The following is a 13,334-nucleotide window of genomic DNA, read 5'->3' as shown; positions in this document are numbered from 1 at the left end:
CTGAAAGCAAAACCTGATACTTTTCAGTTTTCATATTCCAAAACTGAATATAAATGTTAATCTTGTTTCAAAATGAGTTTTAAAGATTTTTATAGTTCAGAACAGAACTAGTCGAGAGAAAAATAGGCACTTAATGTAATGACAAATAAGTTCTGTCTCTGCTCTGGAAAGGATATTTGAGCTGGATAATGTCATGCCAAACTGGCCTTGTCAATGTAGTATTTGCATGTTCTGTTTTCTTGTGAACCCAGTGATCAAAATCTGTTCATTTCTTCAGTCATTTCCCTCCTGCCGCAAATCTTTCTTTATTGCAGATGTTAACCTTGTAGTTCCTATCAGAATTTTGCTTCATTGTTTTGATACTCTTTTCAGTATGTTAAGTGCAGGCTCTTTGCCCTCCATTTCATCACTATCTCTCACTTTTATCACCTATTTTCCAACTGTAACAGTCTTAACTGTTTGTGGATATTCTAACAGATGTGTTGTCACCTTTTTTGTGTCTAATGCTTACTTTCCCTGAATTTTCAAAAGGGAATTTTGAGAGACTGAAATTAGAACGCAATAGGGTTATCAACACTTATAAACCAGTTAGTATCACATTTTACTATAGCATTATAGCATGCTTTGAATCGGAAGCAACCCATAAATATCATCTCATTAAACTCCCCTGCTGTGGTCAGGGACACCGTCCCACTAGGCCAGATTGCTTAAAGCCCCATCCAACCTGGCCCTGAACATCTCCAGTGATGGGGCATCCACAAGTTCTCTGGGCAACATGTTCCAGTGTCCCACCACCCACACTGTAAATAAATCTCTTCCTTATGTCCAATCTAAACCTCATCTCTTTCAGTTTAAAGCCATTACTCCAGAGCTGGACATAGCACTCCAGATGGGGGTCCCATGAGAAGAGAGTAGATGTTGAGAATCCTCTCCTTGGCCGCATTGGCCACTCTCCTTCTGGTGCAGCCCAGGACACGGTTGGCTTTCTGGGCTGCAAGCTCATGTCCAGTTTTTCATCCACGAGTGACCCCAGTCCTTCTCTGCAGGGCTGCTCTCAATCCCTTCATCCCTCAGCCTGTATGGATACTGAGGATTGCCTGGAGCCAGGTGCAGGACCTTGCACTTGGAGCTCTTGAACCTCCTGATGTTCCCCTGGGCCCAGTGCTCAAGCCTGTCAAGGTTCCTCTGGGTGGCATCCCTTCCCTCCAGAGTATCAACTGCACCACTTGGTTCAGTGTCATCCACAGTCTTTTTGAGGGATGTTCTGAACCCTCCTATCTGTGTAATTAACGAAGATGAACAATGCCAGTTCCCGTATTCCCCCCGAGCATGCCACTTGTTACTGATCTTCATTTGGACATTGATTTTTTGGACTGTAATCCTTTGGACATGGCCATCCAGCCATTTTCTTATCAGTTGAGTAGTTCATCTCTGAAACCCATATACAATGTTGTGTATGACTGTGTCAAACCCCTTATGGAAATCCAGGCAGGTGACATAAATTGCTCATCCCTTATCCATTTGCACATTCACTTCACTGTAAAAGGTTAGACCAGTCAGACATGATTTGTCCTTTGTAAAGCCATGTTGGGTGTCTTTAATCCCCTCCCTGTGGATATTCATATGCTCTGTCATCACTTCCAGGAGAATCTGTTCCGCTGTAGTATCATTTCTGTCACTTTTCCCTCTTCATTTATTGATATTTCTTTGCCTTTTGTGACTTTCTAAGTTGTTTTCTAGAATTTAGATTGTAAGCTCTGTCATGTCAGGAATTTTACCTTTCATTTTCACAGCAGCTCCTAATGGATTTTGAATACTTACAAATAACTTTTCTAGATGTTTTTGAGGTCTTCTCCAGTTTCCTTTCTCACTGTCAGTGGAGGTGCTCAGATGCAGAGTAGCTGTAATAGCTTTAATGACTTTTTCACTTAAAAGTGGTACTGTATTGAGCTTTTTTTTTTTCTGAGATTTCACATGTGCACATATGCATACATATATTTTTATGCTTAGAGTGGCTAGTATGAGAATCTGTTTCTTGATGGTAGATACTGATTACTCTAAAAGTTTATTTATTCTTAACAATTTCAAGTCTAGCCACAAATTAGGTGACACAAATTAGGCCAAATCTGGTTTTGTGTTATTTAATTCACAGCAAAGGTTCTTTAAGTGGGCAGATCAGAAAATAGATTAAACAAAAGGAAAAAGCTTACTTTTTAAGTCCTGCAATGGTTGCACGGCTTCTGCTGTGGTTCTGTGCTGGTGGTTTTTTTTCCCTCTGGTGCTGCCATTTTGTATTGTATAATGATTGGAGTGCAGAACAGATAACTAAATTTTGTCACTAATTACTGTATGAAAGTGGCAGTGGTAAGCAGGGGCTTTATGATGATGAAATGCATGTAATTTTAGTTATTTTAAAATAAGTTGCATATGTATTTGGCCAGTCTTATAACGTTACCAGCAGTTGACTTCTTTGATCTCCAGAAGAAATTTTGATGTCAGCAGAGCTTCATATTGAAAGAGAGTGAAAAATAATTGAGGATAGTACTTCAGTGTTTAACAGCCTTTAAGATCAGATTTAAGATCTGATAAGCTTTGCTGTTGAAAATGCAATTTAATTGGATTTAGAATAAATCTTGTAGCTTGCTTAAGTTTCATTTGTTTAAAAAAATCCCAGAGCTTTCTCAGTTTTCTTTGTTAACTCAAGTTGGTGTAATTGATGAATCAGAGCTATGTCTGTGTGATACCTGATGCTTTACAAGTATGTGTTTTTTAATACTTTTAAATGGTGAACTTCTGATGAATTGGCAGAGACATAGATATATAAAATGGGATTAATTTATGGAGTTTGTGTATGCTGTTAAAAATAGCATACCTTAGTTAAGTTTTGTCCCCCTTCTTCTTAGTGAACTAGTGTAGCTCAGTCAGATTTAAGGTTATTCCCAATATTGAGAGATAAATTATAATCATTCCAATTGGCCACGCAATGCCATCAGTAACAACAAACTACCTCCCTTGTCCTCTGAGGCAAAGAGGAGATGTTTCCCTGCTGAAAACACCAACTAGGCATCAGTCTCTTCTAAGCTTCCTAAAGGCATTAGACTTAGGTGATACTGAGGAAGAAAAGAGGGCTCTATCTTAGCCTCCTGTGGGCAGTGGGTTTGCTAGAAGGAGGCAAAAGATGTTGAGCAGATCTCATGGTTTGGGTTTGTGGGCTTGGGTTGCTTCAACTCTGGCTACAGTGGATGTTTCAGGGTTTCAGTCCATAGAGAGGGAATATTGCTTGAAGTGCAGAAAGGAGAAAATGGGGCTTGATTTAAAAAAGTGTTTTCTGGATTTCATTTTTGGTGGGGGAAGAGGGAGGCTTATTTTATCTATTACATGATCTCTTTTGATGCCATTTGCAAATTTAGCAGAGCCCATGGTTAGGTTTTGGCTCTGCACTTCCAGTTGACTGATAACTGGAAACCTTCTTCGATTCTTTCTGACTTCAAAACTGTCATTTGACTAAAATAACTGCTAACTCCTGTTAAAGCTTTTTTTCTTTACATTTAGAGGTAAATCTTTCCTCTTGACCTCTTTTTGGCAGGTTAAATATGCCAAGCTGTTTTGGTGACCTTGTTTACCTTAAGCTTTTCTGTATGTTTTCTTCAAACTCTTTTCTACGTGTGTTTTTGTTAAGCTCCCTTGTCCTGTGTTAGTAAATGGTTTGTGGTATGTACATAAGAAACAAAACTAAAGTTTGTGCCTTTTCTGGAAATATGTTGCTTAATCAACTGTAAAACTACAATTCATATTATTTTACTTTGTGTTGTTTGGCAGCTGTTAGACACAGGTAATTATCTTCTGTGGTCAGTTGTAGTGCATAGGTTTCCACAGTATAATGGTAAGGCTTGGTACTCTATTCAGTGTTTCACCTTATTTGGTAATTCTGTTGAATTTTATTCAGTTTTTATTATTAATGTCTTGATGAAAATGTGTGAAATCATAGCAGTAAAATTAACATGTGGTGGTTACTGGTGGCTAAAATATTTTCATGCAGATTTTTGACTTTGGTTTTACAAAGCAAGTGACCCAACTGTAAACAATTTCAGTAGCTCCATGCCTTAGTACTGTGCTAAATTATGCCTTGGGTCCTGAGTGCAACATCTTCTTGCACAATTTCTTAGCTCTTCTTCTGAACTTACAGGAAGCTTCAACTGATGAGTTCAGTTAAATTGCTCTGAATCGGGATTAAAAAAACCCCTTGCAATTCCTATGTTTCAGTGGCTTCAAGGTCTAATTGATTTTGGCGTATTTACCTGAGCTTCCATGCTTTATTTTACAGTCTATATTGCTTTCAGAAAAGTTTACTGTTATCTTTTTTGGTTTTGCCTTTTTTTTTTTTTTAATAGGATGAATGTTACCAAGTGAGACAAATATTTGCTCAGAAACTTCACAAAGGCCTTTCTAGACTACGGCTGCCACTAGAATATATGGCTATTTGTGCACTGTGTGCAAAAGATCCCGTGAAAGAGAGAAGAGCTCATGCTAGGCAGTGCCTTGTGAAGAACATAAATGTCAGAAGGGAATATCTGAAGCAACATGCAGCAGTTAGTGGTAAGAGAATAGAAGTCACTCTTTGGTACAAGTGCTATAGTTCAAATATGAATGTGAGTAGTCTGAAAACATTGATGGTTGTCTGTTTTTATACACAGAACCACTGTAAATTTGATTTGGAGGTATCTAATGAAAACTGAAAACTTCCAGGTTTTCTGATTTCCTTTTGTCCAGATTTTCTTTTGATTTTTCTTTGTCAGGCACTGCTCAAAACTTCTGAGTTTTGTTAAAAACGTACAAATGCTTATGCGTAAATATATTGGAACTGAAGTAATTTTCCAAGGCAGTTATGTGTACTGTTTGAACTTAATAATGTTAATAATGTTCTAAGTGACAATGATTAATTTTACTTCAGCAATTACTAATACATAACTTTAATATGTAAATAGACTGTCCTTGCACTCCTGTATTGAGTAGCATCTTGTGTTATGCTGGCAAAGGGCTATATTTGTAGGGACTTCAGGATGAGTTTATGCAATTCTTTCTTTTCAGTGCCAGCAGTCTGATTGTGGGAATGCTTTGGAAGTTATTATGGACTCACGTCAGCTATTTTTCTTTTCTTAAATCAGCCCTTTTGACTTAAAACTACACATGTACAGTATTACAGCACTGGTACATGGTCATAGGAAAAAATAGGCCTTTATGAAGAGCTATAGCATTTTTGAATAAAGGGTTTTGAAAGTTTTATTTCTTTGAAAGAGTACTGATGGTTTGACCTTTGTGAAATGAAGAGGATTTTTTCATGGTTTTAGCCTAAACCAGACCTGTTACGTGAATCTGATCTCAGATGCTGTCAGATAACTGATTTCCTTCTGTTTATGAATCATTTTATATTAGCCATGTCAGTCAGTCTTTCTTAGTCCCCTTAGACTTTGATCAGAGAATAAGTCTGCAGACAAATCCTTTTGTGTATTGTTAATTAGTTAAAGAAAAAAGTGGTACTTTTCTCCCACTCAATAACATGTAAAAAAGAAAAAAATATTGAACACCTCTAAGTCATTTTAAGACTATTACCCCTGAAGGTTGAAAACTCTTTTTAGCTATGTAGACAGAAAATACAAGAATTCTCATATGTTTAAAATAGATGTTGCAAAGTTGCTATCAAAAATCTGTGCAAGAAATTAAGAGGAACCTAGGTGTGTGTGATTTTCTTTATCCAGTAGGACCTCAAAGTGTGCCTGATAAATTCTTTTCTTGCTGAAATAAATGAGTGATGCCATTGATTTGACATGTGCTATAATGCATGGGGAGTCTGGATTAAATATAGATTGCAGGATTTTTTGAGGATTCCAATGTTAACTTTGTGCCATTCAGATTTACCAGTCTGAGCTTTCAGCAAATAAAATGTCTTGAACTGTTTGTATCCTAAAATACCCATATTGGAGCAGGTCAGCCAAAGCTCAGTTCTGGAAATAACACGATATTTAAATGTGTGTCTCCCTCTGCCACTCTCCCTGCTGACCATGCAGTAACTCAGGGTAGCAATGATGGTAGTACTTCCATTGAAAATCTGCATCCTTGATTATTGCAGCTATTTATCTGAATCTATAAATGTGTGATTTTGTTACACGTTTTGTCTTGAAAACTTCTACAGGTGAGGAGGATATCTGTTGGACATTTTGGGGGAGATTTCAGTATTTGTTGAAAATATGGTAGATATACCCTGCCTGAGGAAAACTTTTTAAAGACTAGTACTAGACATGTGACTCTTTCTTCCACACTGGCCTTTTATAGACTGGCAGGAATTATTCTCGGCCCTCTTAAATCCTCTAAATGCTATTCAGAGTGGAAGCCACTCAAGAAGAGATTTATTTTGATTGTGTATCTGTTACTAGTTTCATCTGGGTAGAGATGTGCCTTGCATTTGAATTTTTGTGTTCTCATGATGGGCTTTTACTTGAAAGTCAATAAGCAGAAAAATTACAGGAGTAAGGATATATATATATATATATTTTTTTTTTTTTTAGCAAGTTTTCTTCCTAAAAGCTCATAAAGGGCTCTTGTGAAGGGTTTTGGCACATTGTAGTTTTATGTGCTGGTAGGAAAGCCTCCCTACCTTTCAGGTAGTGTCTTCTTTCATCAGAGATAAAAGTTCTATTTTTTTTTTCTATTTTTTTTCTACTCTTTTTTGTCATGACAGGGGTTAAATATAATACGTATCAATATTTATTCTTTTCCTGTTTTGTCTGGAACTAGTTCATTTTATTTTCCAGACTCAGTTGGAATTATTGTTATATGAGAAATTGTCCAAGGCAGGAAGTTACTGAAAGATGGAGTTTATGAGCTCTTGATGAGCATTCTATTGAAGTTGCTAATTAGTACAAATAATAGTGGGTTGGTTTGTCTGGGGCATGTCTAAGGCAAGCCAATTTTGCTAGTGCTCTGAAGTCGTAATTATGTTTTTTTTCCTTCCCTGCCACATCTTTATTTTTTTGTTTAGTAATGTGAACGGCTGCTGGCTAAAATGCAGGACAGTGCTTGAAGAAGTAAAGGATGTTTTTAAAATTTATAGTGCAGTGTCAGTTGAAACACTAAAAACTGCTTTGCAAAGTACACTGGATTTCAATTACATAAATACAGCTTGAAATAGGAAGACATTGGGTGATTTTATATACTATATATATTTTATGTAGACTCTGCATTACCCCTATTTATGCACACCTCTGAGAAAGGGATAGATTAAGACTTGACTTATGCATGACAATTATTCTGTTAGCTTTGTAAAATCTACAATAATGGTGTATTTTGTTTGATGTGCACAATATTTGTCAAGCACATCTCATATGAATACATATATTGGAGGAAAAAATGTTAGTGTTGTAATGTATTTTAAAATTGTTTTCAAATATATATTAGTGTATATAATGATTTACAAATGTTTGGAGTTACTCATAAACGAATATGGGATAGGTAAAAGTTTACTGAGAGGTTTTCCAGACTTGGTCATGCATTTACTATTGCAAAATGTGGGGTTTCAAAAGCGGAGCTAGGAATTTCCCTCTTTCCTTCACATGTACATTCAAGTCATGTCAATACTATGGTATTGCATTTGCCACAAGCACTGAAGGTCAGATGCTTGTGCCATAGCAATGTACATGGAATACCAGGATGCCTTCCCTTTCCCATTGTCTTGCCTGTTGCACAGGGTACAGGTTTAATAACTTAGGTGTGCTGATTTCTCTCAGGCATTAGACTAAAGAAAGCAGTGTGGATGTTTGCTGAAAAATGTTTTTTCACTGTTGTTGTACAACTTGTCCTTCTGTTGTCCTTGCCCCTTAGGCGATGATGTTTGAGGTGCTGGAGTTCACGCTCATGGTGTTGGTTGGGTCAGGGAATCTGTTACCTTATGGAAGGTGTATTCTGTGATAGCAGCTCTGAGAGGGTCATTGGCAACAACCCTTAACTTTTTGAATCCCCAAGGGGAATAGGCCTTCAGACTGTCATGATGGAGAAAAGACTTTCTTGCAGTCCTTACTTAGGATTACTTGAAAGTCTCAGAGGATGCTAGAAAAAAATTTGAATGCTTTGAATCTCACAGTACAGTTGTGCTGCTCTGTTTAGGTGGGATTGAGCCTTTCAGACTGTACTTTGGTACAGCTTTCATGTGACCTCCCACTCCACTTGAAACAGATACTGTGGCAATTTGACTGCAAAGCCCCTGCAGAGAAAGCCTTTGTTTGTTCTCTGGACAGCAGGGCTGGACACTGCAATGTCTTAAGAAAGAGTAGCAGCTTATCCTGCAGTTGTGCTGGTCTCACGTCTTGCAGTTAACATGGATTTTGTGATCCATCCTCACTTCTGCTTTTCAAAGTCCTTCAGAATACAGGCTTTTAACTGAGGAAAGGATTGGGAGTAGGAGGTGACTGTAGCTATATCTCAAAATAGCTAGAAGACATGCAACCCTGAGTGAGAGATACTTAAAACCTTAATTCTTGCATGCATGAAACATATGCACATCAGCCATGAAATGGAACATCATAGAGAAATGATAGGCCCGCATGTGTTTATACTTTAATGCATGCTGACCTCAAAATCTGCCCTCTCCTCTTTGGCAGAAAAGCATACTTCTTGGTATGTAGTTTTTTGATGCATCTTTCTTCTGCTTTTCAGAGAAACTGTTGTCACTTCTACCAGAGTATGTTGTTCCTTATACTATCCATCTTCTAGCTCATGACCCAGATTATGTCAAAGTCCAGGACATTGAACAACTCAAGGACATTAAAGAGTAAGACCACTTTTAATAGTGTTATTTCCAACTTTATTCTAAGTGGAATTTTAACTCACTGTGGTGCCCTGTTACACAGTCCAGTGTGCATAATAATGCCAGTTACTTCTGTAAAATATTGAGAGAAATAGTATAGATGCTTTTTTAGTGCTTGCTCTGTGATATTTTATATAGGAACCCTTCACCTTTTGCTCATCTTTATTTCATTTTTCCAAAAGAATTGTTTTCCCAGAGTTAGACTGGTTCAAATTCATAATACTAGTAAAAGCTGGACTAAATCACTTTCTCAAATGTGCTTTTTAAAGGAATTTCTCTTGTACTTTGATTCATGCGGGATACTGTGTTTCTCCTTTAGGTGCCTGTGGTTCATACTGGAAATATTAATGGCTAAAAATGAAAATAATAGTCATGCATTTATCAGAAAAATGGTAGAAAATATCAAACAGACTAAGGATGCTCAAGGACCAGATGATCAAAAAATGAATGAAGTAGGTGATACTTTTTGATTGGAAATTGCATTTAATTCTGGCCTGCTAATGGAAAGGAGTTGCTTTTTGTTTATACACCAACTTCAAAATTTCTTTCAATAGAATTGTATGTATGAAATGATATTTTATATACTGTAATGTTTATATTTATTTTAGTTTAGATGGCAGTTATTTTCCTGTGCTTCAGTAATTCTTGCACATTTGCAAGGGAGTCATAATAGTTTTCAGTTCTTCTGTTTCTGTCTCAGTAAGACTACTGAACGCTAAATAGATATAAACTATAAAATTGACTGTTTAAATCATCTGCTAAAGTGCTTTTTAGTATTTAATTTCTGAAGTGCAAGAGTAAACTTAATAGAGGAAGAAAAATACATTAGAAATCTCTGGTGTGTATTGTGTAGAGCATGTATCTAACCTTTTTTTGGTGGTTTTAGCATCACATAATGTTGCGATTTATCACTCTTCTGCTTTTCCCTCAGAGATGATTTTTGGGTAGCGGGTGGGTGGGATATGTGTGTTCATTCAATTAGCTTTGTCTTAGAAACTATGGCAAGCACTATTCTTAAGTATAGAAAGATCATGAAAACAAGCTGTCTTCAGCTGTTAGACTTAAAATGCTTTTGCCTTTACTGTCTGTGTTTCAGTATCCTGAGACACACTGTTTAAGATGCAGGCTAATGTTAAATGTTTAAGATGATTGCTTTTAAACAGTGATTTCTTGTGCTCCTGTGCACAAAAGATACACTATCTTTTGTCAAGATTTGCGATGAACTTCTAAAGTGTTATTTGATTTTTAAATTTTTTTATTTACAGAAACTATATACAGTCTGTGATGTAGCAATGAATATCATTATGTCAAAGAGTACAACATACAGTTTGGAATCCCCTAAAGACCCTGTACTTCCAGCCAGATATTTTACTCAACCTGACAAGGTATAGCTTGGCATTTAATTTTTCTTGAGATAAGTCTGTTTAAATATTTGTTAGTTGTAATTCAGTGTTGTTTTTCCTTAAATATTTCTTGTAACTTCAGACTTCTCCCTCTTATATTGTAGTTGAAAATGCGTGTATATGTTTTTATAAATATATTATATATGTGTGCACACTCCAATTTCTCTTCCCCCCCAGTCTTCCTTCCTCCATATTACTGCTCTGGTTTAAAAACTCAAAAGCATAAATGATGTAAATAAAATCTTGCAGTGCAGTCTCCAGAATGTGTGTATCTACATCTATCTCTCGTTCACTGATTATTGCTGTAATTTCTCCCACCCCCTTTTTCTTTCAGAATTTCAGTAACACCAAAAATTATCTTCCTCCGGAAATGAAGTCATTTTTCACCCCTGGAAAGGTAGGTGTGGTGTGGGGGGGGTTGGATTTTTTTTGGTGCTGTGTTTGCATTCTGCTTTGTCTTTTTTTTGGGGAGTGATAGTTCTGTTTGTTTGTTTTCTTTGTGTTTTTTTGTGGTTGTTTTGTTTTTTAAAGAAAACTAGCATGTAATTAATGAAACTCTGTGTTTAAGAGAACAGATTGTTTCTGGGTATAGAGAAAGAGATGGGTAGAAGAGAAATCTGCTACTGTCTGTACTGGGTTGTGGCGACAGTAGGCAAAGCCTGTTGTCTTTAAAAGGAGAGAGTCCAAGAAGCCCCCAATACAACCCATAATATTTGTCAAGTTTACAAAATAGTTAACCTTTTTAGACTGCAGAAGACTACAGTGTTGCATACAAAGTGACAGCTATGGAAAACTGACAAAATATTTTAAAAATCACATGTTTAATCTTTGGCAAAGCTGAATACCGTTTTACAGTATCTTATAAGATAACTGACTGTTCTATAGTTTTGTTAATTTGTTCTTTCAGAATACGCATGTATTAAATGGCAGTGTTCTTTCTTCACTAAAACTAAACCCAGGTACTCTTCAGAATAAAATTAAAATCTGGTAAAGGAAGTGACAAACTGTGGTTTTCATCTGGATTAATGCGTCCTGTTCTAGATGACAAAGAACATTAATTTCTTACCTTGAGAAAGAACGAAATTGCAGCATCTTCATTACCCTTAACTTTGCTAATGAAGCCTTAGCTGTCAGTAACTTACTAATAAAGGAGCAATGCAAGCTAGGAAAAGAAGCAGATTTCTCTTCGAGAAATTGAAAGTCAACATTTATGGATTGGAATAGATCATCATTGAAATTCTTTTGAATCCTAAGTTAACTTTTATTTTTAATTTCTAGTGCCAGGTACTCTAGCTCTTCTTGTGTTGATTTGAAACTTTGTAACAAACAGGAGAGGTGTATTTGACCACCAGAATTTTCAGTTTCTTCACTATCACAAGAGGAACATGAAATGAAAGTTGGTCTGGGGAGTCTTATTTTTGCAAGTGGAAGACTGGCTTGGGTGGGTGTTAGTGGAGTGGATATAAGCAGGGAACACTGAGAGCAGGAAGGCTTTGAGTGTAGGTTCTGTGGCAAGGGAGCAGCTGGTAGTGCAGGCCCTGTTAGTCCCTCCTTAGTAGGAAGTCAGTTCAGTGTGAATTTGAAAATCTCTTTGCTTTCAAGCTCTTTCAGCATACACTTACTGATTAACATTTAGTTCTAAACTAATAGATGCAAATTGTTAAGCTGAATTTAGTTCTCCAAGGTTTATTTTTGGAAAGCATATGCTATTTTTTTTTTTTTTGTGCTCAGTGCAGAATGAATCTTTGTAAGTGTAAAATTCCCCTCTGGTTTTAAAAGTATAACTAGAACTTCTATGGTCCACAGCTCTGAGAAAGAAACACTCCAGGCTGATATGATGTGCATGTTGAACTTTGTGTAGCTGTCACTAACTGCAGACATAGCTAGAATCTAATATTGAAGGAAAAGATGGATAGTGAGAAACATAGGGAATGGTCTTTAATTCAGCATTTTTGTACATGGGTGTTTGGCATTCTCTTTAGGAGTAATTGAGCTCTTTCTACTCTCTCAAAAGTTAGCATGAGCTGGAGGCATTCGGCAGGACTGAAAGATAATCCAGTTAAATTAATAACCTGAAGCTCACCAGTGTCTGGAGACATTGTGGCACTTATTAAAAGCCTAACATCTTTAAATCCGTGCAAGAAGTATCAGGATCTTCTCCACAGTATTTGGCTTTTGAGGTTCTCATTTATTCCCAGTTGAAACTAATGTGGTTGCCAGTTTAATGTCTCCTTTGCTGAAAGGGCCGTCCTACTGCTATTTCTGCTTCGCTAGGCCAGGTGCTTATCTGATCCAGATGGGGAGCTGGTTCAGGTAGATAAATCAGCAGAAAGCAAATGGCACACAAAGTGATGCAGTGACTGACTGCACAGTCCTGTGAGACCACAGTACTACCAACGGGAAGAGGACAGAATCTAAGGGTAGAGAGAAGAATACCAGCTTTGGTGGCAGCTAGTTATTTGATTGCAGCTCCCTCAGCTTCCTTCTGGTGTCTGTTGTAGCTTTCATATGAAAATGTTTATCACTTTGTGTTAAAATTAAGATAATGATTGCAGAAAGTGAAATCTGTGAATATTTTAAGCATAGTACATGTTAACAATATCTGAACGTGTAGCTTAAAATAAAGGAAATATATTTTTGGTTTCAGCCCAAAGCAGCCAATGTTCTTGGAGCAGTTAATAAGCCTCTTTCGTCAGCAGGCAAGCAGTCTCAATCCAAATCTTCACGAATGGAAACTGTAAGCAATGCCAGCAGCAGCTCAAATCCAAGCTCTCCAGGAAGGATCAAAGGGAGGTTGGTAGACAACAAAGGAACTTTGATATTTCAAATATTTGTAATGGAAACTTTGAATACTTCTATTATGTTTTCTAAGTAAAAAACAGAATTCTTCTATCTTACATTGAAATAAAGTTACAGTACCACACTGGTATAACTGAAACCATGAATTTGGCTTTCCAACTCCAGAAATAAATTTTATTTAAAAAAAAAAAAACAAACCAGAATCAAATTACATTCAGAATTGGTTGAAGGAGGAAAGGAGATCCTCATATGTTTTTAGTTTTTTGAGGGAAGGG

At 36.7% G+C, this 13,334-nt stretch overlaps 1 protein-coding gene across 4 annotated transcripts in view; it reads left to right on the top strand.

Moving 5' to 3' along the window:
- PDS5B (PDS5 cohesin associated factor B) overlaps window positions 1-13,334 on the top strand; it is an 81,948-nt gene that overhangs the window by 55,999 nt on the left and 12,615 nt on the right. For all 4 annotated transcript variants that reach the window (XM_017731338.1, XM_008631442.2, XM_008631443.2 and 1 more), the window contains exons 24-29: window positions 4,392-4,596; window positions 8,707-8,821; window positions 9,177-9,309; window positions 10,123-10,242; window positions 10,595-10,657; window positions 12,908-13,053. In XM_017731338.1, the coding sequence (XP_017586827.1) occupies window positions 4,392-4,596; window positions 8,707-8,821; window positions 9,177-9,309; window positions 10,123-10,242; window positions 10,595-10,657; window positions 12,908-13,053 (782 nt within the window). The remainder of the gene's footprint in view (window positions 1-4,391; window positions 4,597-8,706; window positions 8,822-9,176; window positions 9,310-10,122; window positions 10,243-10,594; window positions 10,658-12,907; window positions 13,054-13,334) is intronic.

The sequence above is a fragment of the Corvus brachyrhynchos genome, unplaced genomic scaffold (assembly GCF_000691975.1).
Source record: "Corvus brachyrhynchos isolate BGI_N302 unplaced genomic scaffold, ASM69197v1 scaffold103, whole genome shotgun sequence".
NCBI classification, from domain to species: Eukaryota; Metazoa; Chordata; class Aves; order Passeriformes; family Corvidae; genus Corvus; species Corvus brachyrhynchos.
Note: the sequence above shows the minus strand (reverse complement) of the source record. Positions and strands in the feature narration are given on the sequence as shown.